The 27,514-nt window shown below is 36.9% G+C and overlaps 1 protein-coding gene across 1 annotated transcript in view; it reads left to right on the forward strand.

Annotated features, from left to right (window-relative positions):
- The first annotated feature begins 3,962 nt into the window (after positions 1–3,962).
- Positions 3,963–27,514, forward strand: part of LOC150107754 (ATP-binding cassette sub-family F member 3) — a 346,459-nt gene continuing 322,907 nt past the window's right edge. Inside the window, exon 1 of the mRNA XM_090391512.1 lies at positions 3,963–4,121. Coding sequence (XP_090247638.1) covers positions 4,022–4,121 — 100 coding nt within the window. The 5' untranslated portion in view covers positions 3,963–4,021. The remainder of the gene's footprint in view (positions 4,122–27,514) is intronic.

Consider the following 27,514-nt stretch of genomic DNA (forward strand, 5'->3'; position numbering starts at 1 on the left):
TTCCATTCATTCCTTAGTAAGAGATAAATGAAATATCTAGATTCTTAGCAATTAGAAAAATGGAATTTAACTTAAGAGACTCGAAGCATTTTGTATTGTTGGGCTTTTAGAAACTTGTACTGATTATCTGAAGCGAATGTATGATAAGAAAAATTAGAATAAGATCGGGAGTGAAAGGAAAATGAAGGAGCGACCGTTGTACAGTGATTCACTAGTAAGATGTGTAATAGATGAGAGTTCGATAAAATTGTACTTATTGTGGGCGAAAATTAAGAATGTAAATGAGGCTATTGTGAAGAAATGATAGTAGAGGCAGTACCAAAGGATTTATTATTATTATCATTATTATATGACTCCTCCAGGGAGTCCAAAGGCTCATCGAGGGAGAGTATGCCAACAGCATCGAACAATTGTTCCCCTTTCAACTACTAACCACGCTCAAACTTGCTTAACTTTTTGCAAGCCATTAGTAGCAGAGGCTCTACCAATCGACCAACCTTTAAAATGTTATAAATTTGCAATGAGAGAGGATCCAAATGAATTACTAGAGGTAGCAAAAGAAAAGAGTGAGTGAAATTAGATAGTGGGTCTGTTGCCACAGTATGACAGAGAAGAGTTGAGAAGTACCATAATTGCAAATGACCTTATGCGCAGGTTATGCAGGAGGAGTGGTGTGAAGTTTGTAGACGTGTGCAGTGAATTGGATGGGCGAAAGCACTTATACAATATGGACGCTTTCCATCTGAATGGATTTGGTGTGCAGAGACTGGAAAAAGTGTTGCTGAATGAAGTGAAAGAGGATGTGCAGAATAAGGGAAACTAGAGCTATTGGGGGGGGGGGCAGGAAGCAGATAGATAAACAGACACATTGGTGAGGCAGTTGAGTGTAAGCATGTGTATAATATGCATGAGCTAGTACGAAGGAAAACATCAGAATGGGATAGTTAGTATAAGGCAACAAGATGAGGGTGGGACTAACAGGCTTCTGCACTTCATGTATACTAATGCCAGGATTACTAGGAACAAGTAGGAAGAATTTTTGGCTTTGGTCATCTCTTCCTGGCCACATGGCTCACAGAAGATGATATAACTAGTGGGATAGAATGTGAAGGGTATAGTGTGTTTAGGAGGGACAGAGAGTAAAGAATGGGGGAGGAGTGTTATTGATGATAGCTGATAAACTGCAGCCAAGGAGAATTGAATTTAAACTGCCAGATAGTGAAGAGAGCACATTTGGGGCTATTCGGTGTGAGATGGAGACTAGTGGAACAACATATACAGGTGACTGCTGCTATAGACCAGGTGATGGAATACATGGTGGAGATAGTATGCATAGACAAATGGACGCAATGAGTGGAAGGAGGGTAATTATTATTCGTGATTTCAACCATCATAACATTGATTGGAAGGAGGAGAGGACATATGGGAAGAAGGAATTAGACTTTATGCAGTTATTAAGGGATAACTACTCTAGACAGCATGTAATAGAATATACTAGGGGTTTGAGAGTGCTTGACCCAGTAATTAAATATGAGAATTTGACTGTAATGAATATGACCACGTTGCCACCAATTGGTGAGAGTGATCATAAGGTCTTGACCGGGAGGTGGCTAAACGTGTGGAATTTTTAATTAAGAAAGGGTAGATGTGGAATTACCGGGCTGGTAAGTATGATAAGCTTAGGAGATTGCTTAGCTCAGTGCCATGGCATGTAAAACTGCAAGGGCTGGAGGTTAATGGTGCATGAAAAGCAGTAAAGGATCGTTTGAAGGAGGTAATGGCTGACTGTATACCTAGAGTCTGGATAGTAATTCAAGTAGGAATTAAATGGATAAATAACACCATTAAGCTTGAGCTGCAAAAAAAAAGAAACAACTGTGTAGGGAATTTAAGGAGAAAGGTGACCCGAATGCTCATGAACAGTTTAAAGCACAGGCCAGAAGGGTTACGAGTGTGGTGAGAAAAGCAAAAGGGGATTATGAAAGGAAATTAGCCAAGGAAGCTAAAGAAAATCCCAAACAAACAGTTTTATGAAATGCTGCAAGTAAAAGAAAAAATGTATACGGCAGAATGATTTTAAGGAATGCCAGTGGTAGGGAGGTAACTGAATCAGTTGATGTAGTGGAGTTACTGAGCGAGCACTTTGCAAGTGTAAATCATCCAGGTGGTGATATTGCAGGAATGAAGAAACCAATAGCTTATACGGGAATTGAGGTGAATGAAATGGAGGTGAATAGTATATTACAAAACCTTAATGTGAATAGATCTGTGGGATTGGATGGTATACCAGCCCGGGTCTTACGTGAAATGGCTGAAGAATTTTTAGTGATGTTGACCAGAGTTTCGGGTCTGGGTTAGTCCCGAGGGGGTGAAAAAGAGGGGAAATAGTTCCACTGCATAAAGAAGGTTCCTAGACTGCTGTTGCAAATTACCGACCGATTAGCATATCAGGAGTCGTTGTCAAGGTTTTGGAGAAAGTAGTCAAGAGAAAATTACAGGAATGGATAGATGAAAATAGGATACTCTATGGGGGGATAGCATAGTTTTGTGAAGGGCAGACCATGCCTCACTAACCTGCTCACGTTTTTTTAACACAGTGACGGCTGAACTGGATAAGGGTAATGGGTATACAGTTATACTGCTGGACCTTGCTAAGGCCTTTGACAAGATACCACATGGAATTCTAATCAGTAAACTGCAGCATACGGGGATGGATAAAGGATTGGTGAGATGGATAGGAAGGTGGCTGATGGAGAGATATCATAGAGTAGTTTATTCAAGGTTAGGATCCAGAAGCCAGCCTGTGACTAGTGGTGTGCCGCAGGGTCTGGTCTTGGACCATTACTATTTAATTTGTTCATTAACGATATAGGAAAGGATCTGAGAGGAAGTGTTCATTTGTTTTTTGATGATGCAAAGTTGGGTAGAGCAATAGTGAATGCGCATGATGTCAAAATTTTGCAGGATGATTTGCATAGATTGGTGGATTGGGCTAAGAAAAATTGATGTCAATTTAATGTGGCAAAGTGTAATGTTATGCATTTTGGGATGAAAAGATTAGCAGCAGTATACCACATTGGTGGAACTGTACTCCGGGAGATCGACGAGGCCAGGGATTTAGGAGTGTTGTTGGATAGGGAGTAGAAGATTAGGGGTCACATTGCAGAAGTGGCTAAATCAGCTCATCAAATCATTTGGTTACCGAAGAATACTCTGACGAGCTGAGACAAGGAAGTTATTCCTCTATATCGAGCCTTGCTAAGACCTCATCTTGACTACTGTTCCCAGATCTGGGTGCCAGGGTTTCGTTTTGATGGGGAGGAGGTGGAGAATGTCCAGAGGCCAGTGACCAAGATGATAGCAGGTGTATGGAAGAACCTTATGAGTACAGGTTGAAGATTTGTGGTTTTCAGAAACTGGTTGATCAGTGGGAAAGGGGTGATATGATTGAGCCATTCAAATTACTGAAAAGTTTTTATAAGATTAATTCAGAGGATATTTTTAAGAACAGGATTGATGGCGGGAGGTCTAGGGACCATCCATGGAAACTGGGTAAGAGTGTGGTTAGCAAGGGTGTTAGAACTAGGCTTTTTACTTGGAGAATGGTGAATGAGTGGAATAAGTTGCCAGAGTCTGTTGGGTGCCATGACTGTGGATGAGTTCAAGGGAAAGTGCGATAGATACTGTGTGAATGTTGAATAGTTGTTCTTTACATGATGTTTAGGGCCTCCCTCGATGAGTCTAGGGACTCCTTGGAGTTTCCCGTGGTAATAATAATAATAATAATAATAATAATAATAATAATAATAATAATAATAATAATAAATTTATTATTTATTTACTTATTCATTTTTAGTATTTCCTTTTTCATTTTTCGATGTTCTTGAGCAACGTGACCGAATTTTCACTTTGAAATGTTAGGTGGAGTAGTTGTAGTTTATTTCATTCTAATTACTGCACGATATTGTGGTTTCTTTAAGTTATTAGGCTGTTTCCATCAGTTGTTTGTACATAAATATATATGTATGTAAATAAATGCTATATAAATATGGCTGCAACTAGCACAATATTATTTTCGTCATTTCCATCTATAGATAAAGAATTAGTTGACTATATTGAAGGTGAGTGGTTAATAATACCCACATTTTCTTGCATCTCAGGCGAACTGGATGGTTTTTGATATCTCGAAGATGAGTTGTTAAAAACATTCATCATTTTCTTGCATCCACTGTTAAGTGGCTTTAAGTATACTGTTCATCAACGTTGGATACTAGTTTTAGTATTATTTTCTAGGCATCTCTGCAGTTAACAAAGTCATCGCAGATGCTCAGTTTCCACAGACCACAATGTTCATATCTTGTTATGAAATTGCATCAGTGGTTAATGCATTTCCAGACTCCACTCATTCACCCTCCCCCCTTTATATGAAATATTATGCCCATTCGTATGCCATCCACGCAGCTTCAAGGGAATACCGATCGTCCCCTCCTCACCGTTTTTGCCTTATCATGTTGAGGTTTTCATATACATGACATTTCATTAATTCTTGAAATATGTGAATGTGTCTCGAATAAGATATAGCTTTCAAGATTAAGATAATCAATTTTGTCTCATTAATTTTATTATTAAGTAAATGGAACTACTAATTTAACATCCTTTATATCCATGAGTTTCATTCACAAATTCATTCATTCACTGTAATGACAAATTGAAACTTGATAACAGTGTATACTAGGTACCAAGTAATATATATATTTTTAATACTTATTTATTAAAAATAAGTATTTTTAATAAATAAGTATATATTTATTAAAAATACTTATATTTTAATACTTATTTATTCAGCATATTTAATTAACATTAATTAGAATATTAAAGTATTTATTAAATCATTTTAAATGCAGCTTTGCATCCATCATACTTGTTGATTCAATTTATTTGTAAGGATGTTATTATTATCGGTGGTGCCAAATGCAATATTGACATTTGGCACCACCAAATTCAGGCATTAAATAAATCATGGCCCAAAGCTGGCAAGTATTAATTATTAAAGTAACTTCTAACACTAAATTGTTCATAAATTGTTGCAGAATTAGTTAACAAGAAGTCCAATATATCATTTGCATAAATTCCATAAGGAATTTATGAAAAATATATGTTTTGCAGTTTACATGCCCAAATCGAACCTTTGCATCACATTTGCATTAATTTCATTTATTCTTGTTAATAATTTTTAGCAGGAATAAATGAAAAAATATAATATCAGTGATATTGCTATTCTGTGAGTGTACACCACACACCTAGCACACACACCCTAAATATATGCCCCTGGCGATAATAATCCCATACCATTACCATTGATTACTTGAAATAAACTTCTACCCTTTCTCAACATTCATGATCACCTGTTACATAGCTGAATGCCATTTTAAAAACTGAAGCTTATTCAGAAAATTACTAGAATACTTTATTAGACATCAACACAGTGCTGGCTATCCAATCCAACATTATGCTAACCTGAGTGTTAGGCTCATGTTGGATGTTTAATGGAATGAAAGTATAATGGAGTGTGCAGATAGGTTTTTAGAGTTGATTAAGATTTCAGATTTACAAAATGTTTAGGAGTTGAGCAGGAGAGAAGTAGTGTTTTGAACGTAAAAGTTTTTTGGAGGTTAAGGATGTTATTGAAGTAGTATTTTTATGTCAAGATAAGCTGGATGTGAATGTCAGCCCAAGAAGGGGAAAACTGATTTTGATAGGATATTGGAAAATTATCAAAAGTGACTGTCTTTTAAGAGCATTGAAATATACTAAGTTCTCTTCATCCTATCTGTTCTTAAAACATTAGTTATGGAAGATTTTGAAGCTTCAGTTCCTTGAATACTACATGGTTTTTGAATGAAGAAGAGAAATAGAACGTACTGTCATCAGCAAAACTTCAATACGATTTGAAGTTAGGAAGAACAGTGTGAGTAAGAGTACTCTAGCATTGATAAAGAAATGATGACAAGTAGGCATCTACCATGCCATGCAATATACATCCAGAGAGGAGTTGGCAAGCTGTCACAAAGGACAGGGGGGAGACCATGAGATGATAGCTTGTTGAGAGTGACCACATGGATTTCTTCAAATGGGCTATGTCCAGATCTGATGATAGCAAAGTAGTCTGCTATAGAACAGAAATAGCTGATTCCATTTTGGTGATTAGTAATTAACTGATGTGTCCAGCTGATAAAGAAGCTGGTTTTTTATGACATTTTCAATCACTATTGAGAGCACCAAAGTGAGATTTATGGGATGATAGTTTGACAGCTGTCTTGTGATAGATCAGTTTATTTTAATGGTCCTGTGAAATAGGTGATTTTTATCTGTTTTTTTTTTCTTCTTCTTAGAATAATTAGTGTCTTTATATACTATAAAAACTATATTATACTATAATATATAGGCTGAGATATGATAGAAACATTTAAATTACTTAAAGGTTTTTATAAGATTGATGCAAGGGAAATATTTCAGCTGTGTGATAGAAGAACAAGAGGTCATCCCTGGAAATTAAGGAAAAGTATGGTTAACAAGGTCAGGCAATGCATTCCATTCATTCACCACTCTCCAGGTTTATTGCTTGGAGAGTGGTGAATGAATGGAATGCATTGCCTGACTCAGTTGTGAGTGCTTCGTCTGTAAATGAGATCAAGAAGAGGTATGATAGATATTGTTTTGATAGTTTGGGTCTCCTGCGATGAGTCTTCTGACTCCATGGAGATACCCATATAATAATAATAATATATTATTGCTAATTGTTTATTGTGTTTTGATATATTTCCTGATATTCTGTTGAAATATTAAAGTAGTATTGTAGAATGGCAAAGCAACAAAGGGAATGCTAGTCTGAATAGTGAAGTTTATAAGTTTACTCAATGAACAGAAAACCATGCCCATACAGAAAGTAATGAGGATATTGAAATGAATTAACTTTCAAAATCTCTTGCCAAAACATGTTTTGTTGGTTAATAATGCAGGAATTAGGAAAAAGTTCATAAGTAATTAGAAAGGCATAACAAGAATGAAGTTATTATTTCCTAGGCATCTCCATTGGGTCAGAGATTCATCGTAGGAGACCCATTCTAACTATTGTTCACACAATACCTGTCATAAATTAGATGCCAAGAAATTATATTTTTGGTTTAATCTTTTATCCAAGTGTAAGCAAACAAAGTTTGTGCCTGAAGTATTTTCAGCACTGGGCAACTCGTATATGGAATCTAATGACTGCACATCACTTGCCTTAGTATCCCATAATGCCAAACATATCCTTATGGACCCATAATACATAGCATTATGGGAAGGGTCACTACCCAGATCAGTTTTGACCTTTATTGAGGTCTCATCAGTTGGAAACGCAGAGGTGATACCAAGGTTGAAGTAATGCAGAAGTCATACTTCCATATATGAGTGGCCAAAAGTTGTCACACCGTATCATTAAAATGCTCTGGATTAGAAATAGTTATTGAAAGTTTTTCCACTTGGTTATACTATAAATTAAAGATGCCAAGATGCAAACTCTGTTTGCTTACACTTGGGTAAAGGATTAAACCAAGAATATAATTTCTTTGCATCTTTAATTTATAGTATAACCAAGTGGAAAAATATCCAACAGCTATCTCTCATCCAGAGTATTTTAATAATAAGATGACACCTTTTGACTACTCGTATATGATAATATGACTTCTGTATTACTTCAACCTTGGTATCACCTCTGGGGTCTGATTCCAACTGATGAGACCTCAGTAAAGGTCAAATCAGGTCTGGGTAGTCTTCCCATAATTCATAGCATTATACATATCTGTAAGGATATGTGCTTGGCATTATGGGATACTAAGCAAGTGATTTGAAGTCACAAGCTTCTATATACGAGTTGCCCAGTCCTTAAAATACTTCAGGTGCAAACTTTGTTTGCTCACAGATTAGTCGATTGGTAGAACCTCTGCTGCTAATAGCTCACGCAAAAAGTTAAGCAAGTTTGAGCACGGTTAGTAGTTGGAAGGGTTCATCGTTCGATGCTGTTGGCTCACTCTCCCTCGACAAGTCTTTGGATTCCCTGGAGGTGTCAAATAATAATAATAAAATATTAAGCTAAGAATATAATTTCTTGGCTTCTTTAATTTATAGTACAGCCAGTGGAAAAACTTCCAACAAGATGAAATGGCACTGAATTGGGAAGGATTATGATAGCTGAAGATTCAAAGTGCAACCTGTGTAGAAGGAATGTTGAGATTTTGGATATCCAGAGGGTCAGTGCTGTATAACTGACAGGAGACCTCCACATAGCCTTCAAAGGAATGCAGGAAAACCGACCAGGGCTTCTGACCTAATGTCCAATAATCACCTTCTCGTGGTGCACCATGTTGGGTATCTATCTGGATACTGAACGAACGAGGATAGGCGTGCAGTTTGGGATTTAGCCTACCAAATTGTATTCTTATTGGCTTAAACCAAGATACAAAATAATGGTACAACATGACAAAATTTCATTCCGGCTGGAGCGTCACCCAGTTAAACAAGGCCCCCGTTGTTTTTGCCAGGGAACCAAGGCAAACAGCAAAAAGTCAGCTACTGGAACAAATCTTAAAACACACCCCAACTCAACATCACCTGAGTCGAAGATCGGTATTATCAACATAAGAAGCCTGAATGGCAAAGAAATGGAGCTAGCTGAGGAATTAGATGAGTACCAGATCGATATAATAGGGATGACTGAAACAAAAAAAGACAAAAACTGGTGAGACCTTTTGGAGCAATAAATACAAAATACTATATTCAGGCAATGACAATCAAGGAAAAGAAGGAGTAGCCACAGTATTCAACACTAAATATCAGGCTAATCTTCTTGAATGGTAGGCAGACTCAAGCAGAGTGATGTGGCAAATATGGGAATGGGGAACTGAGCAATGAGACTTATTTGTGCCTTGGTCCCACAGAAGGTTCTACTAAGGTGGAAGTGGAGGAATTTTTTGAGACTTTAGAGAAAGCAACTGACACAGTGAAAAAGGAAAAGTTGGTCTCTGTTGGGGATCTAAATAGCAGAATAGGAAATGATTGTCAGACATACAAAAATATTTTGGAAAAATTTGAAGAAAAGAGCAAAGCTAATAATAATGGCAAATACCTGTTGGATTTCTGCTCAGGACATGGACTGGTTATTACTAACACCATGTTCCAACATAAAAATGTGCACAAATTCACATGGAGAGAAGAGGCAAGGAAAAAGAAAAGTCTCATTGACTAAATTATTGTTGATAGTGATGTTTTCTCCCTGGTGCAGGACACCAGAGTGTACAGAGGATTTGAAATTGGAAGTGATCACTATTTAGTCTTGAGCAGGATAAAATTGAATTTCATATTGAAAAGAATAACATGTAAGAAAGTTTTAAAGCAAATAAAAGTCGAGCAGCTCTCAGATGTGAACTGTAGACTAAAATACACAAAGATTATTGAAGAAAAAATGAAAGAGTTTGAGAACATGAACCAAACCTTGGAGATTCAGTGGCAAGCCTTGAAGAAAACCCTGATTGATTCAGCCAGAGAAGCATGTGGTGAGGTTGTCTGCAAGGATAGAAAAATCAGAACTCCATGATGGACACAGGAAGTTAAAGAGGCAGTGAAGGAAAAGAAGAAAGCATGTCAAAAGTCCCTGGCAAATAAGACAGCTTGTGCTCTTAGAGAATACAGAGACAAATGGAAGAAAGCAAAATACTGTGTAAAACTAGCTAAACAAAAGTAATGGGAGGACTTTTTTCAAGAATATAGAAAATAAATATCAAGAAAGTGGCAAGATATTGTGGAGGTTGTTGAAGAAGCTCAGAAATGGAGGAAAGAGTGTTGTAAATGGAATTAGAGGTGATAAAGATGACATGAAAACTGGAGAAAAAGATATCCTTGAAGTATGGAGTAATTTCTTCAATTAATTAACAAGACAAAGACAATGAAAATAGTCAGAAGTTGAAAATGTCAACTGCATTATGAATGGAGAAGTTGTGGAACAAATAAAACATTTCAACTACACGATTTTTAGTGAAGATTGTAAATTAAATATGGAAATAAACAGCAGAAGCAACAAAGCTGGTATGCTAGAAGTCAACTGAATAAATTCATATGGAATAAGAGAAAAATTAGTCGGAACACTAAATTAGCTGTATACAAGACAGTGTTCAAACCGGTTTTTAACTTATGGATCTGAGAGCTGGGCTAGAAGTAAAACACTTGATCAAAGTGTAGAGACTGCAGATATGAGAGTCCTGAGAAAGATTAGAGTTGTCCACAGATGGCATCAATGGCAGTATCATATTAAAAACGAGGATATTATGAAAGAACTTAACATTGTCAGCATCCAGGAATGTGTTAGCAGAGCTAATCTTAGATGGTATAGACACTTAAACAGAATGTGTGAGGAAGGAATAGCAAAACAAGTGTTCTCTGCCAGGTTGACAGGAAAACGACCCAGAGAAGACTGAGATGTAGGTGGATTGATAAGGTAAAAAAGTGTCTTACACAATAGAAATTTAAGATCTAATGATGTCGAAGTCTTGACAAGTAACAGACTGATTTGGAGGAAAATTGTAGATAGGAAGTTAGTAATGATTGTAAAGTTTTCATGTTGTGCTATCATATCCTTTACACTCCTTGAGGGTACATGGTAGGAATTTGATGATATGATGAGTGAATTTGAAGGAAGAATGGATGTATATAAGAGCTTATGCTTGAGTGTGGTTGCTATGAGGAGTCTAGACAAATTATTTATTGATATGAGAAGAGATATCAAGAGACAGGGAAACTAAATCATGATGTGAGTAATGGCGAGAATTTTTGTTTAAAAGCTTCTAAGATATGTAGCTTTGTTAATGTTATGGATATGCCAAACAAACATACACTCATCCTGTCATCATAATCACCTTCAAAGAAATGATTGTATGTTTGTCTGGTTCAGATATAAGTATTTATTATTATTATTATGTGATACCTGCAGGGAGTCCAAAGACTCATCGAGGGAGAGCACCTACTCTTCAACTCTGTCTTCACTACTCAATGCACCAACTACAACAAACCACAACTACCCTACTGTTCAACTTATTAATATTTCATGTGATTGATTGGGGATCTTCAACTGTTTGCTGATGATGCAAATTTGGGGAAGAATTAAGAGTGTTGTTGATGTTGATTTCTTTGAGGAATGTTTGAATAGGACTTTTAGCTTGGACAAATAAGTGATGTTATAGTTTAATATTAATAAATGCAAGTTATTGCACTTTGGAGTGGAGAAATATGATGGTATACTGTATTTGTGGAACTGTGCTTTAGGAAGTGGATTGGATGAGATTCAGCTGGGATGACAGTGGACTGAAGTTCAGAGGATACATTGCAGATATTGTAAAGGAGGCTGCAATATCACATCGCTCTATGATAATGAATACATTGGTGAGTAGGAATAAAGGTGGCTGTGCCAGACTGCACGTCGATTATTGTGATAAATTAAATTCATTAACTGGTTTTCATTGTGATAGTGAAACACTAGAGAAGGTACAGGGATAGATGATTAAGGTAATATCAGGGCTTTAGAATTCTGGTTATGTAGAGAGTTTCAAGGAATGTAAATTGCAGCATTTGGTGAATAGGAGGAAAAGGAGATAATATGATAGAGATGTTTCAGGTAGTGAGAGGATATAATGGATTAATACAGAGGGGATTATAAAAAAGAGTGAAGAGTAAGATGAGAAGGAACATGAGGGGCTATTCCTCGAAATCGTGTAAAAGCATGATGGAGGATGGGAGAAGTTTTCTACACAGTGAGTGATGTGTGAGTGGAATGCATGCATATGGGTAGTGTAAATGAGCTCAATCTTCGATACAGTCATGTTGCTAGTTGAGTGATCCTTCTATGAGTCTTTCTTACCAACCCCATGGAATGGAAATCATGGAAATGATTATGAAGAGAGAATGATTCTGTGTTTGTCTGGTTGGACCTATCAAACATATGTAACAATTCCTGCGTAAGTAAGGAACTAGATGAGAACATAAATCTACGATTAATATAATTAACGGCTATTTTAGCCTCTTTTTGTTTAGGAGTGTCCCTTGTATTTAATACATTGGCTAACATAACTCAAAAGGGGTATGTATATATTTTAGGGCATTACGGGCGAGTAGAAGGCAATTATGGCAGAATAAAAATGGGAATTTCCCAGAAATTTCCCAAAAGCATGGGAATTTCCCAGAAATTATACTTAATAGATCTACGAGTTGTCAAACTATCATGCAGATGACAGACAAGTGTATGCAAAAGAGCATGCAGGTAATTTATTGTCTGTACATGGATGCTAGGAGTATCAGAAATAAGAGTAGAATTTGTTGCCTTAGTTGATATATTGGAACCTCATGTTATAGGCATTACTGAGACTTGGCTATCAGAAGCAAACATACTAACTTGTATCAAGTGCAAAGAGTACAGTATTTTTAGGAAGGATGGATAGGAGTGGAGCAGAGGGGCATGCTGCTAATAATACGAAATGTCTTGAATTCAGTTAGTTGAGACCTGTGACTGCAATACTAGTAACAGTTTTTCATGTGGCAGTGAGTTTGAAGCCATGTGATGTGAGGTGGAGTCTAACAAGATTAAATACACAGTGCGGTGTTGTTACAGACCTGGTGGATTGGTTGCTAGTGACAAAGAAATGCATCAACAAATAAATACGATGGATACATAAAGAGTAATCATAATGGGAGACTTTAATTATCTGAACATTGATTTTGTAGCTATGAAATCACATGAAAAGAATGAAACTGAATTTATTGAGCTGTTGCAAGACAACTTCCTCAAGCAGCAGGTGGCAGAAGGAACTTGAAGTCAAAAAGTGTTAGATCTGATTATAATGTTGGGGGGGGGGTTCAGTTAAAGATGTAACTATTCTGCCTCCAGTTGGTGACAGTGATCATGCAGTACTTACTTGCGAAGTGGCTAGGTTTAGGAATGTTCCATTCAGAAAAGGTTACATGCTGAAGTACAAAGCAGGAAATTATGATCACCTGAGAGGTATTATTGGTTCTGTGCCATGATATCAGTTATTGGATGGGAAGGATATCGACAGTGCATGGGAAGTGTTTGTAAAAAATATTTAAACGATGCAGTATCAGAATGTGTCCCTAGAGTTTGAAGAATAAATAGACTAGGAGTGAAATGGATGTGCAGTTTAATTAAGCAAGAGATTTGTAAGAAAAAGATGTGGAAGAAATATCATGTGCATAAGGATGATGTCAGTTATGATAATTATGAACAGCAGGCCAGAAGAGTCACGAGTGTTGTTGTATGGAAAGTTAAGTTCAAGTATGAAAAGAAACTGGCTCTGCAAGTTAAAGACAACCCAAAAGAATTCTATCGTTATGCCGCAAGTAACAGAAAGAATGAATTTGAAAGAATAACTCTACTGAATGCAGATGGTATGCAGGTGACTGATGCAGAAGTGATTGTTCAGCTAATGAGCAGCCATTTTACTAAAAGCTATCAACCTAGTATATGCAACATCGAACTCACTGCTACCTCTTCGCTGTATGAGGAAATTCATGTGGATAAGGAGGAAGTACTAGAACTGTTGCACAAACTGAATAAGAATACTGTAATAGGAACTGACAGCATATTAGCACTGATGCTAAAAGAATGTTCAGATGAACTGGCTTTTCCCTTGACCAAGAAAAAGACTCCACAGGAGTGGAAGGAATGTATGGTAATTCCATTGTACAAGGATGGTGCAAAGACTGATGTATCAAACTATCAACCAATCAGTATGCAATTAGTAAATATGGAGGGTGTAAATCTGTATGATTCAAGGTAACCAGTGTTGTGCCTCAAGGATCAGTCCTTGGCCTGTTGTTATTCAATCTGTACATTAATGCCATTGGGAAGGATTTGACGTGACATACTTATTAACACCTTTAATGATTGGCATTAAAGGTGTTAATAAAGTACACAAAACATGCTTTCCTGTTAGAACAGTGAAATAAATAACTGATGATTGTAGAGAGATTGGTTTCACAACTAAGACACAAATGACTTAGTTATGGAAAAAAAAAAAGGGAATGCTGATAAAGACTTGACAAAGCTGTTGGAAAAGTCATTAGCATGTTGCCTAGATATGACAGTAGTTAGTATAAAGAGAGCAGAGATCATGAATAGCAAGATGGCTGAGTTGGAGGCATAGGGGATTCAGTTTGTGAATCTGGAATGAATACGAAGGAAAGTTGATGGGTTTAGTATTCGGCATTTAGAAAGGATATTGTTTGCTGAGAATGCACAAATTCGAGAAGTTGTTGTAGCTAAAGAACAAAGAGTATCTGTGATGTAGGAGAGCACAGGTAAACAGGTTGTACAACAAGAGGAAGATGGATACAAAATTGAAGATGTGATTGTGGCAGCACAAGGTGATGAAATGCATAAAGATGAGGATGAGACAGGTATGAATGGCATTTAGAGTCAGGATCAAAGAAACAGGAGTGGTCAGACTGAAGAGAGGTATGGTATAGTGGCTAGAATAGAGAATGTTAGTGCTAGTAGAATGGCTTTCATGATTTCTTATCCTTCTTGAATAGTAACCCTCATTCACATTGTATTCACCTTAATTTCTGCATTTTCATTATTTTATTCTACTGTCAGTAGCTAGTGGTCTTCCACGTTCATATATATCTCACCTCCACTCTGACATTTATACTTTTGTGCTGTTTTCACTCATTATTCTTGATAGGTAGGACTTCTGTATTAAATTAAAAAAAAAAGTATAAATGTACTTTCATTTGTCAAATAAATGCTCATCACTTCCTATCATAATTGATAATGTTAAAAATTCTTTGATTTATAAATTTTGAAATATTTCAGAATAAAATTCCTAATAACTTAGACATTTATTGTCAAATAAAAAAAAAATGCATTAATATAGTTTGAACTCACATCATTCCTTTTAATGCTTGATATGTCATCTTTCCTGATATATGTGCCGTTATAAGATATACAGTATACTCTTATTATTTTATTTTGTTTTGTTTTATTTTATTTATTTATTTTAGTTATTTTTTTGGTGGTCTCCTCATCACAGATGTCCATTCTAACCATTTTCACACAATATCCATCATACTTGAACTCATTCACCAATGAAGCAATTACAACCACCTCTGACAACCAACTCAAACAATTCACTATCCTTTCAGCTAAAAATGTTTGCTTAGCCTAAACATCCATGCTGACCACACTAATACAGTGTCTGGATATGTCCCCTTATTCTGTCCATTCCTGCCATGTATTATTATTATCATGGGCAACTCCAATCCTTAGATCAAATCCTTAGACTCATCGAGGGAGGCCCTAAACATCATGTCAAGAACAACTATTCAACATCCATACACTATCTATCATACTTTGCCTTGAACTCATTCACAGTCATAGCACCCCCAACAGATTCTGCCAACTTATTCCACTCATTCACAACTCTCCAAGTAAAAAACCTAGTTCTAACACCCTTGCTAATCACACTCTTGCCCAGTTTCCATGGAAGGCCCCTAGGTCCTCCCACCACCAGTCCTGTCCTGAATTAATCTTATAGAAAGAAACCCTTCAGTAATTTGAATGTCTCAATCATATCACCCCTTTTCTGCCTATCAACCAATTTCTGCAATCCACAAATCTTCAACCTGTTCTCATAAGGTTAATTCCATACACCTGCTATCATCTTGATCACTCACTTCTGGATCCTCTCCACCTCCTCCCCATCAAGAAGAAACCCTGGCACGCAGATCTGGACACAGTAGTTAAGATGAGGTCTTATCAAGACTCGATACAGAGGAACAATAACTTGCTTGTCTCTGCTTTTCAAAGTATTCTTCGGTAACCCAAGTGATTTGATGAGCTGATTTAGCCACTTTTGCAATGTGCCCCTAAACTTCAACACCCTGTCCACCAACACTCCCAAATCACTGGCCTCGTCAGTCTTCTGGAATACAGTTCCACCAATGTGGTATACTGCTGCTAATCTTTTCACCCCAAAATGCATAACCTTACACTTTGCCACATTAAATTGACATCCATTCTCCTTAGCCCAGTCCTCCAATCTGTGCAAATCATCCTGCAAAATTTTGACATCATGTGCATTCACTATTGCTCTACCTAACTTTGCATCATCATTAAACAAATGAACAGTTCCTCTTAGATCCTTTCCTATATCGTTAATGAACAAATTAAATAGTAGTGGTCCAAGAACAGAACCCTGCAGCACACCACTAGTCACAGGTTGTCTTTTGGACTCTACCCCTGAATAAACTACTCTCTGATGTCTCCATCAACCACCGTCCTATCCATCTCACCAATCCTTTATCCGTCCCCGTATGCTGCAGTTTACTGATTAGAATTCCATGTGGTATCTTGTCAAAGGCCTTAGCAAGGTCCAGCAGTATCACTGTATACCCATTACCCTTATCCAGTTCAGCCATCACTGTGTTATAAAACGTAAGCAAGTTAGTGAGGCATGATCTACCCTTCACAAAACCATGCTGTCCCCCATACAATATCCTATTTTCATCTACCCATTCCTGTATTTTTCTCTTGACTACTTTCTCGAAAAACCTTGCCAACGCCTGATATGCTGATCGGTCAGTAATTTGCAACAGTAGTCTTGGAACCTGTTTTATGCAGTGGAATTATCCCCCTCCCCGGGTAACCCAGATCCTAGTGTCAAATTAAACAAAATGGTCAAGGGCACTGACAATTCTTTAGCCACTTCACATAACACCCGAGCTGGTATACCATCCATTCCCACTGATGTATTCACATTAAGGTTTTGTAATATACTATTCACCTCAATTTCTGTATAAGCTATTGGTTTCTTCATTCCTGCATTATCGCCACCTGGATGATATGCTCTTGCAAAGTGATCGCTCAGTAATTCCACTTTATCAACTGATTCAGTTTCCTCCCTACCATCGGCATTCCTTAAAATCATTCTGCCATATACATTTTTTCTTTTACTTGCAGCATATCAAAAAAAATATTTGGTTGGGATTCTCTTTAGTTTGCGCGTCTAATTTCCTTTCATAATCCTGTTTTGCTTTTCTTACTACCCTCGTTACCTTTCTGGCCTGTGCTTTATACTGTTCATGGGCCTGCAGGTAACCCTTCTCCTTAAATTCCATCCACAGTTGTTTATTTTTTAGCAGCTCAAGCTTAATGGTGTTATTCATCCATTTAATACCTACTTGATTTACTATCCGGACTCTAGGTACAGTCAGCCATTACCTCCATCAATGCTCCTTTACCGCTTCCCATCCACCATCAACCTCCAGCCCTTGCATTTTTACATGCCATAGCACTGAACCAAGCAATTTCCTAAGCTTGTCATACTTACAAGCATGGTAATTCCACATGTACCCTTTCTTAATTGAAAATTCCACACATTTAGCCACCTTCCGGTCAAGACCTTATGATCACTCTCACCAGTTGGTGGCACTGTGGTCATATTCATTTCAAATTCTCGGATGCAATTACTAGATCAAGCACTCTCGAACCGCTAGTATATTCCATTACATGTTGTCTCAATTAGTTATCCATCAATAACTGCATAAAATCCAATTCCTTCCTCCCATGTGTCTTCTCGTCATTCCAATCAATGTTAGCATAGTTGAAATCCCACATCATAATTACCCTCCCTCTACTCATTGTGTCTATTTGTCTATGCATACTGTCTCCACCATCTATTCCATCACCTGGTCTATAGCAGCACCCAACTGTATATTTTGTTCCACTGGTCTCAATTTCACACCAAATAGCCTCAAATGTGCTCTCTTCTCTAATCCTGCAGTTCAACTTCAAAATTCTCTTTGGCTGCAGTTCATGAGCTATCATCAATAACACTCCTCCCCCCATTCTTTTCTTTCTGTCCCTCCTAAACACACCACTATATCCTGCACATTCTATCCCATTAGTTATGTCATCTTCTGTCAGCTATGTCTCACTAATGCCAATAACCTGTAGCCAGGAAGAGCCAACCAAGGCCAAAAATTCTTCCTTGTTCATAATAATCCTGGCATTAGTATACACGAAGTGCAAAATCCTGTTAGTCCCACCCCTATCTAGATGCCTTATACTAATTATCTTTCTGATTTGTTGTCCTTCGTACTAGCTCAGGCATGTTATATCTCAACATTCTTACATTAAACTGCCTCACTGGTGTCTGCATATCCACTTCCTCCATCCCTAATAGCTCTAGTTTCCCTGATTCTGCACATTCACTTCATTCAACAACACTTTTTCCGGTCTCTGCACACCCAATCCATTCAGATGCAAACCATCCATCTTGTATAAGTCCTTTCGCCCATCAAACTCACTCCACATGTCCAAAAACTCCACACCACTCCTCCTGCATAACCTGCACATAAGGTCTTTTGCAATTATGGCCCTCCTTCTCAAATCTTCTCTGTCATACCGTGGCAACAGACTCGCTATCTTAATTCTCTCCCTCTTTTCTTTTGCTACCTCTAGTAATTTCTCAGGTCCTCTCTCATAACAAATTTATCACCTTTTAAATCATTTGTTCCTGCCACTACTATCATTTCTTTCACGCTCTGCTTTTGAGCTCTAATAGCCTCATTTGCATCCTTGATTTTCGCACCCGGAAAGTACGATTTTATCGAACTCTCATCTATTACACCTCTTATTAGTGAATCACGGTACAACACTTGCTCCTTCATTTTCCTTTGCATATCAAAAAATTGTATTCAAGAAAGTCTTCAATGGTAGCGTTAAGTCCCATTAGTAACTTTATATTTCTATCCTGTCCCTTCTTTTTTGCTTGTCGCCTAGTTTTGAACCACAAACTTTCAATCTATTCTCATAGAAGCATACTCTCTTCTTCTTTAGCGATTTTCCATCCACTAGCAGTGATAGCACAGTCGTAAAAAAAAAAAAAAAAAAAAAAAAAAAAAAAAAAAAAAAAAAAAAACTCAACTGGCAAACAGTCAGGAATACATATCCATACTTGACGTAGAAAAAGCCATCAGAGGCTTGAAATGTGGAAAGGCAGCAAGATTATATTCGACCAGAAATGCTGAAGTATGGTGGTATAAAAGTCTTACAGTTGCTGCACTGCATAGTTCAGAAGGCGTGGAAGAGGGCGAATTCCCGATGATTGGAGTAGAGCTCTCATAGTATCCATATATAAAAAAGGAAAATAAAACTGAATGTGAGAATTACAGAGGTATTTCTCTACTGAGTGTTCGTGGTAAGATTTATGCTATTATATTTGAGAAACGGTTGAGAAGAATTGTGGAAGAAAAGCTTGGCGAAGATAAAGCTGGATCCAAGCCAAATAGAGGCTGTCAGGATCAGATCTTCACTTTACGACAAATAGTCGAGAAATCATGGGAATATAACAAAGATCTGTATTTAAGTTTTGTCGATCTGGAAAAGCCATATGACAAGGTGCCAGGAGAGGAGCTATTCAATATGCTACAGTTATATGGTGTCAGTAGGGATTTATATCAAGCAATACTTAGTCTTTATTTGAGTTGTAAATCAGCAGTTAGGTTCAAAAGAAGTACAGGAAGATGGTTTAATGTTAAATATGGTGTCAGACAAGGATGTATATTATCTTCTCTTTTATTCGTTATCTATATGGATCATATTATGAAGGAAAGTGGTATTAAACCTGATATCAACATTGGAGATGTTGATGTCAGCTCTTTGCTTTATGCAGATGATGTTATACTTCTAAATAAATCCGCTACAAGTCTGCAAGATTCTCTGACTAAATTGAATAACTGTTGTAATAGATATCGTATGAAGGTCAGCAATAAAAAGACAAAGACAATGAAAATAGGTAGAATCATTGAAAATGTCAACTGTGTTTTGAATGAGGAACCTGTGGAACAAATAAAACATTTCAGCTACTTAGGAATGATTTTTAGTGAAGATGGTAAATTAAATATGGAAATAGACCACAGAATCAGCAAAGCTGGTATGGTAGGAAGTCAATTGAATAAATTCATATGGAATAAGAGAGAAATTAGTCGGAACAGTAAATTAGCTGTATACAAGACAGTGTTCAAACCAGTTTTAACTTATGGATCTGAGAGCTGGTTCAGAAATAAAACACTTGACCAAAGACTAGGGACAACAGATATGAGTGTCCTGAGATAGATTAGAGCTGTCAACAGATGGCATCAATGGCAATATCATATTAAAAACGAGGATATTAGGAAAGAACTTGACATTGTCAGCATCCAGGAATGTGTTAGCAGAGCTAATCTAAGATGGTATAGACACTTAAACAGAATGTGTGAGGAAGGATTAGCAAAATAAGTGTTTTCTGCCAGGTTGGCAGGAAAACGACCCAGAGGAAGACCAAGATATAGTTGGATTGATACGGTACAAAGTGTCTTAGACCAGTGCTTCCCAAACTGGAGGCCGTAGGTTTTATTGAGGGGGGGCGGAATAATGAATACAAATTGAAAATGTGTCTAGACTAAGCAGATTTTTTTTATCTTAAAAACAAATTTAATTTTTATTATTTATTATTTCTTTTTTGTTAATTTTTAAATTTTAATGGAAAAAAATTACATATTGGTGCGAGTTCACAAATTTTGCTTCCTGCATATTTCAGCGCTTAATGAATATTAGTAAATATATGCTTATTCATATAAGTTTCATTTCAAAGCAGAAATCTAAGAATTGCAGTTTCAAATATTCCACCTGATATTGACTTTTTGTGTAGCAGTGTTAAAACACATCCATCACATTAAATTGTTATTAAACTTCTTTTATGTTTTTAGTTCTTTCTTTATTACTAATTGTTTTACGTTTCATGTGCTTGTACTGCAAATGTACAATAACAATATATCTATCTATATAAAAATATGAGATAATGTGCCATGTCGAATGTGTATGTAAGATGCTAAAAATGTAATATTTGCATTTAATATTGCAATATTCGCTATATATGTTTTGTATTGAATATAAATACAATAAATATTATAATAATATAACTTTATATTAAGAATTTTTTCGTGAGGGCGCCGTTAAATAATTAAATTTTTCCAAAGGGGGGCTCCGACATCCAGAAGTTTGGGAAGCACTGCCTTAGACGATAGAAATATAAGATCTGTTAATGTTGGAGTCTTGACAAGTTAGCCTGATTTGGCTGAAAATTGTAGATAGGAAGTTAGTAATGATGTAAATTTTTCATGTAGTACTATCATATCCTGTACACCCCCTTGAGGGTGCATGGTAGGAATTTGATGGAGTGCAAGAATCTGGATATATTGGGAATAAGTGAACTTAAAAGGACAGGAGTGGGCTATTTTCAGTCAGGGGACTATATGGTGTCTGAGGACATGAGACAAATAGTAAAAATGAAGTATCTTTCTTACTCAGGAAAAGATGGCTAGGTATGTATTAGGTTATAATCCAGTGAGTGACAATAATTTCTCTCAGAGTGAGTGGACATCCAAATCATTCAGGTTTATGCCCCTACTATAGATGCACTAGAAGAAGACATTGAATTATTTTATGGCAAGTTACAAGAAGCGATAGATGCAACAGCAAAGCGAGATTTATGGCTACTTATCGGAGATTGGAATGCAAAAGTGGGAGAGACTGAGGAACAAGGAATAACAGGTCGTTTTGGTTTAGGTATTTGTAGCACTACAGGGAAGAGACTAGTTGAGTTTTGTGCAGAGAATTCTTTGTTTGTTGCTATCACCTGTTTTAAACAGCACAAAAAAGATTGTGCACATAGATATCACCTGATGAACAATACAGAAATCAAATTGACTATATACTTGGACAAAGAAAATGGAGAAGTGCAATTCAGTCTGTCAAGACTTTTCCAGGTGCAGACTGTGGAACAGACCATGAGTTATTAGTGGCTACGATACGTGTGAAATTACAGAAACTGAAAAAAACAACAACACAAATGTCGATTGGATATGATCTTGGAAATATACCAGGTTGAATACAATATTAGCATACACAGATTCAATACACTAAATTTGTGTGAAAGAGAACCAGATGAACTATGGGAAGAGATTAAAGATATAATTAACACAGAAGTAAAGAAGAATTTTCCAACAGTTTGTAAGAAGTCCAAATGGCTGTCAGAAGATGCCGTCAAAACTGCTCAGGAAAGGAGGAAAATGAAGGCCACAGGAAATTTTCAGGAAGTACGGCATTTGAATGCAGAGTTTCAGCGACAAGCCAGAAGAGACAAGGAAAAATACTTTAACCAGGAATGCCAATAAATAGAAGACCAAAACAAGGATCTTTTCAAAAAGATCAGAGAACTAACAGGGAAGTTTAGTGCCAAGGTGACAATATTGAAAAGTAAACACAAAGAATATCTTACAGAAGCCCTTGCAGAAAGGACTCCAAAATTACTGAGAAATTTGAACAGCAGGATTATACACAGGAGTCAGTCACTGGAGGGTGAGGTGAGGTGGGCACTGCAACAGCTAGCCAGTAAGAAAGCACCAGGAAGAGATGGAATAACCATTGAGCTGCTCAAAGCACTGGGAGAAGAGGCAGTTAAATTTTTAACAGCTTTATGTCAGTGAATTTGGATCACAACTATATGGCCTAGGGCTTGGAGAAAAGCAGTTTATTTACCTTTTATTGAAGAAAGGCGATGCAAGAGAGTGTGAAAATTACAGAACTCTAGCACTGATTTCTCATGCAAGTAAAGTCTTACTTAAGATCATTCAGAAAAGACTGGAATCATTCATGAAGAGAGAAATGCCAGATGAACAGGCAGGATTTCGAAAAGGCAGAGGAACAAGAGATCAAATTGCCAATGCGAGATGGATAATATTGGGTTGGCAAATAAGCTCGTTCGGTTTATGCATTAGTACAAGTTTGTGCCACTTTGCCTGTCGTTATTGTTGTGCTACTATGCAATGCTATTGTGCAGTTGAATGGCAACATTTCACATAACCTTTCAGTGAATTTTCGTTTGGCCTACTTCAGTTGCATGTGTATAACATATTTTTAGAAATGTAAGAAAATAACGTACATTACCGGCATATTTTGCTTTTTTATTTCAAAAAAGGCAAACAAGCTCTGAAGGCCCTTAAAAAAATATGCAGTGTATATGGGCATGGTGCCTTAACAGAACACGTATGCCAAAAGTGGTTTGCCAAATTCCGTTTTGGAGATTTCGAGTGTTGTCAAGGATATCGTCGACAAAAATCCGTCACAGTGTGGGAGATTGCTGTAGTACTGAACATATCCCATACAAGCGTTGAAAACTATTTGCACAATGTTTCAAAACTCAATGTTTGGGTGTCGCACGAATTGACCGAGGCCAATATGACTGCTCGCATATCCAGCTGCGATGTCGCCAAGAAAACAACCCATTTTTGAAGCGGATGATTACGGGAGATGAAAAAGAAAAATGGTCGTGTATGATAACATGATACGTAAAAGATCATGGGGGCACAAGAGCGAACCGCCACAAACAACCTCGAAAGCGGCATTGCACCCAAAGGAGATCATGCTCTCTGTATGGTGGGATCATAAAGGTGTTGTCCACTACGAGGTGTTACCGTCAGGCAGAATGATTGATTCGACTGTCTATTGCTCACAGTTAATGCGGCTGGCCCATGCAATTAGCACAAAACATCCTGAATTGGCAAATCAGAAAGGAGTTGTCTTTCACCATGACAATGCCAGACCCCCCAAATCGTTAACAACCTGGAGTAAATTGTTACATCTTAGCTGGGATGTTTTGCCTCATCCTCCAAATTCACCGGACCTGGCACCTTCCGATTATCACTTATTCTGATCGTTGCAGAATTCTCTGAATGGGAAAACCTTTGCTAATGAGGAGGCTTAGCTGTCAAAAGACACTTGGTTCAGTTTTTCGCCAGTAAACCTCAGGAGTTTTATGAACGCGGCATAATGAAGTTGGTGGACAGATGGCAAGAGTTCATTGATAAAGAGGTTCAATATATAACTGACTAGTATGTATTATATATATTAAATAAAACGTGTTTCATTACACTCTGAAAAACTGAACGAACTTATTTACCAACCCAATAGAAAGAGCACAGGAATATCAAAAGAATGTCTACCTTTGTTTCCTTGATCATAACAAAGCTTTTGACTCTGTAGATCATGTGAAACTGTGGAATGTGTTAAGAATAATTTGAGTCCCAGAGCATTTCATTATCCTTCCAAGGAATCTTTATTATGAACAAGAAGCTGCTGTCTGAACAGATCTTGGAGAAACTGAGTATTTCACTATAGGTAAAGTGGTGTGACAAGGATGTATTTTATCTCCGTACCTGTTTAACTTGTACTGCGAATACATTTTAAGAATGGCAGGGTTGAGGAGTCTTCAGTTGGAATTAAAATTGGTTGAAAAAATATTAATAATTTGAGGTATGCAGATAATACCACCTTGCTAGCAGAATGCAAAGAAGATTTGGAGGAACTTATGAAAGTTAAAGAAGAAAGTGCTAAATATGGTCTTAAACTTAATCTCAAAAAGACAAAAGTTATGGCAACATGTGAACTTGATAATTTTGAAGTAAATGAGGAGAAACTGGAAGCAGTTAACAATTTTGTCTTGCTCCTAGGATCCCGAATCGATAAAGACGGTTATTGTACTGAAGAAGATTATTACTCGGAAAGAAAGCAATGACAAATTTAAGCAAGATCTTTAAAGATAAATATATTATCCTCGCACCAAAAATCAGAATCGTGAAAGCAATGGTATTCCCTGTGGTACTGTATGGATGTGAAAATTGGACCCTGAGAAAGAGTGAAAGAAGGAAGCTAGATGCATTTGAATTATGGGTTTGGAGATGCTTACTAAGAGTACCATGGACTGCAAAGGAAACCAATAAATCAGTGATAGACAGAATAAAGCCAGATTGCTCCCGTGAAGCTGTGATCATCAAGCAAAATTTGTCATACTTCGGACATCTTATGTGAGCAAATGACAGTCTGGAGAAGATGATGATTCTTGCTAAAGTTTATGGAAGCAGGAGAAGAGGAAGACCAAGATTAGATGGGTGGATGGAGTTAAAGAATCAACTGGAGTGTGCTTGGAAATTCTGAAAGACATGGTCAGGGACAGATCTGAATGGAGAATGTGTGTTCATAGGATCACCAGGAGTCGAAAACGACTCGATGGAACATAACAACAACCCCTTTTAAACCCATTTCTGTAAATTGTATCCCTTCTTTTTTAAAATAGCTGTTTTTAAATACTGATACATTTGTTCAGTGCCTATCTTAATGTAAAATAGTGGAAATGAGATTTTCGCCATTACTGATTATTTTTCGTGTACCCTGAATGGCCCAGCACATACCCCCGGTGTAACGCGTACCACTGGTTGGGAACCGATGGGTTAGAGTAACATTCAGTGGAGACAGAGAAATTACTAAATAAAATAAGTGACAAGTATAATTTATCATATTCATTTTTCTTGTAGAGAGGCTTATATGCTGGTTAAACATGATAAGTGATAATTAAGGAATTGACAGCGTACGCTAGAAATATATATAAACTTTAATATATACTTTCCGATATTTCGGCAACGTCACATTGCCATCTTCTTGGGAATTTAATACAAAGCCAGCTCTGGATACTCGCCACAGTAATACACCACAGCAAGTTCAAATATTCATGGAAGACTATTCATGGAATCAGCCTCAGCATTTAGGAACATGCCAAGCCAACAAATTTGGATGCATGAGACTGCCCCAAATTTGGGAAACATTTATCAGAAGAACTTCAGCCCAAAGGCCAAGAGCTACCAATATAGCCTGCCAGGGGGCACCATCAGGACTTTAGGAAAACGGTATCTTCCTCTCTTCGTTTCTCATTTTGCTGTTATGTAGTACTTGCGTGCACTTGTCTTTGTATTAAGTTCCCAAGAAGATGGCAACGTGACGTTGCCGAAATATTGGAAAGTATATATTAAAGTTTATTTAATTTATATTTCTAGTGTACGCTGTCAATTCCTTAATTACACAGTCCAACACAATTTTTGCTGACTTTTATATGAGACTTGTTTTTTACTAATTTGGGTGCACTGATTTCAAATATCAAATCCATTTTTCTCTATCACGTCAGGTTTTTCCTCTATGGCATTTTCTTTTTGCTAATTTGTATGTTTTTGATAGTTTTAAGGAGGCAGTACTATTTAGAGGATCAAAAAAATCGATTTTTTAATACTATTTTCTGAAAGTATGTACTTTTAAAAATCTGTTCCTAACTTTTTATCAAGAAATTCGAAAAATTCCCGAAGATTTAGCCTATTATTCAAAGTGGTGCGCAGATCAGAATCGGAGCGCTCGCCGCTCTCACTTGTTAGTAAACGAATAAATGCGTAAGAACCTGCAACGGCATGTACTGGTGCTTTGAATGCGAGAGAGGCCGATAATTAGATACATAACTACTTAACAATATTCATTAAAAATTACAAGAATATTTATAAAAAAATAACAATTTTACTTACACATGAGTTTCAGGGAATAAATTTTTGTTTGTAGCAATTTCTGCTGTGTGTGTTCTGTTTTGGCAATCCCTTTGAATACTCCAACAGTAGCCAGCCATCATGTGGGAATCCCATCTTTCTTGGTAACGATCTTCCATAGTTTTTAAGTCTTGATGAAATCTTTCGCTTTGCTCATCACTTACAGCACCTAAATTCTCGGGAAATCTATCAAGATGACTGTATAGGAAATGAAGCTTTATGCTCATGTTGCAACCTAGGCGCTGGTTCAAGCATTGTTTCCACTAGATCTTTGTAATTGCACACTTTTTTGTTTCCAAGAAAATTATTCGCAACCATCGTAAATGAAGTCCAGGCCTCTTTCTCAATTTTGTTCATAGAGTTGATGAAATTTGGATCTCTCATTAAAGTTCTAATTTGCAGTCCATCAAATACACCGGCTTTAATTTTTTCATAACTAAGTTGTGGAAATTTTTCACATATGTATTGGAAACAGTCACCTTGTAAATCGAAAGCTTTAACATACTGCTTCATAAGACCTAGTTTGATGTGTAGAGGTGGAAAAATGATTTTTTCCTTTGTTGATTAAAGGTTGATTTATAACATTCTGTTCTCCAACATTTAAGGATATTCTAAGAGGCCAATGTTTCTGACTCCAGTGTTGGTTTCTAGCTCGACTATCCCAGAAGCATAGAAAACACCGAAACTTTGTATATCCTCTTTGATACCCAAGTAAAAAGTTCACCATTTTAAGATCCACATAAGATGATCCAGTTATGGTCTGTATATTTTAATAACTTCAGAACCTTTTTAATGACCTCATATGTTTCCTTTAAGTGGACTGAATAGCCAATAGGAATTGAGCCATATACATTCCCATTGTGTAGTAAGACACACTTGAGACTTCTGCTTGAAATGTCGATAAATAAATGCCACTCATTTGGATGATATTGTACAACATTCATTTCAGTTA

Source organism: Typopeltis vanoorti, chromosome 4, assembly GCF_054136105.1.
Source record: "Typopeltis vanoorti isolate ZY-2024b chromosome 4, IOZ_Tvanoo_1.0, whole genome shotgun sequence".
NCBI lineage: Eukaryota > Metazoa > Arthropoda > Arachnida > Uropygi > Thelyphonidae > Typopeltis > Typopeltis vanoorti.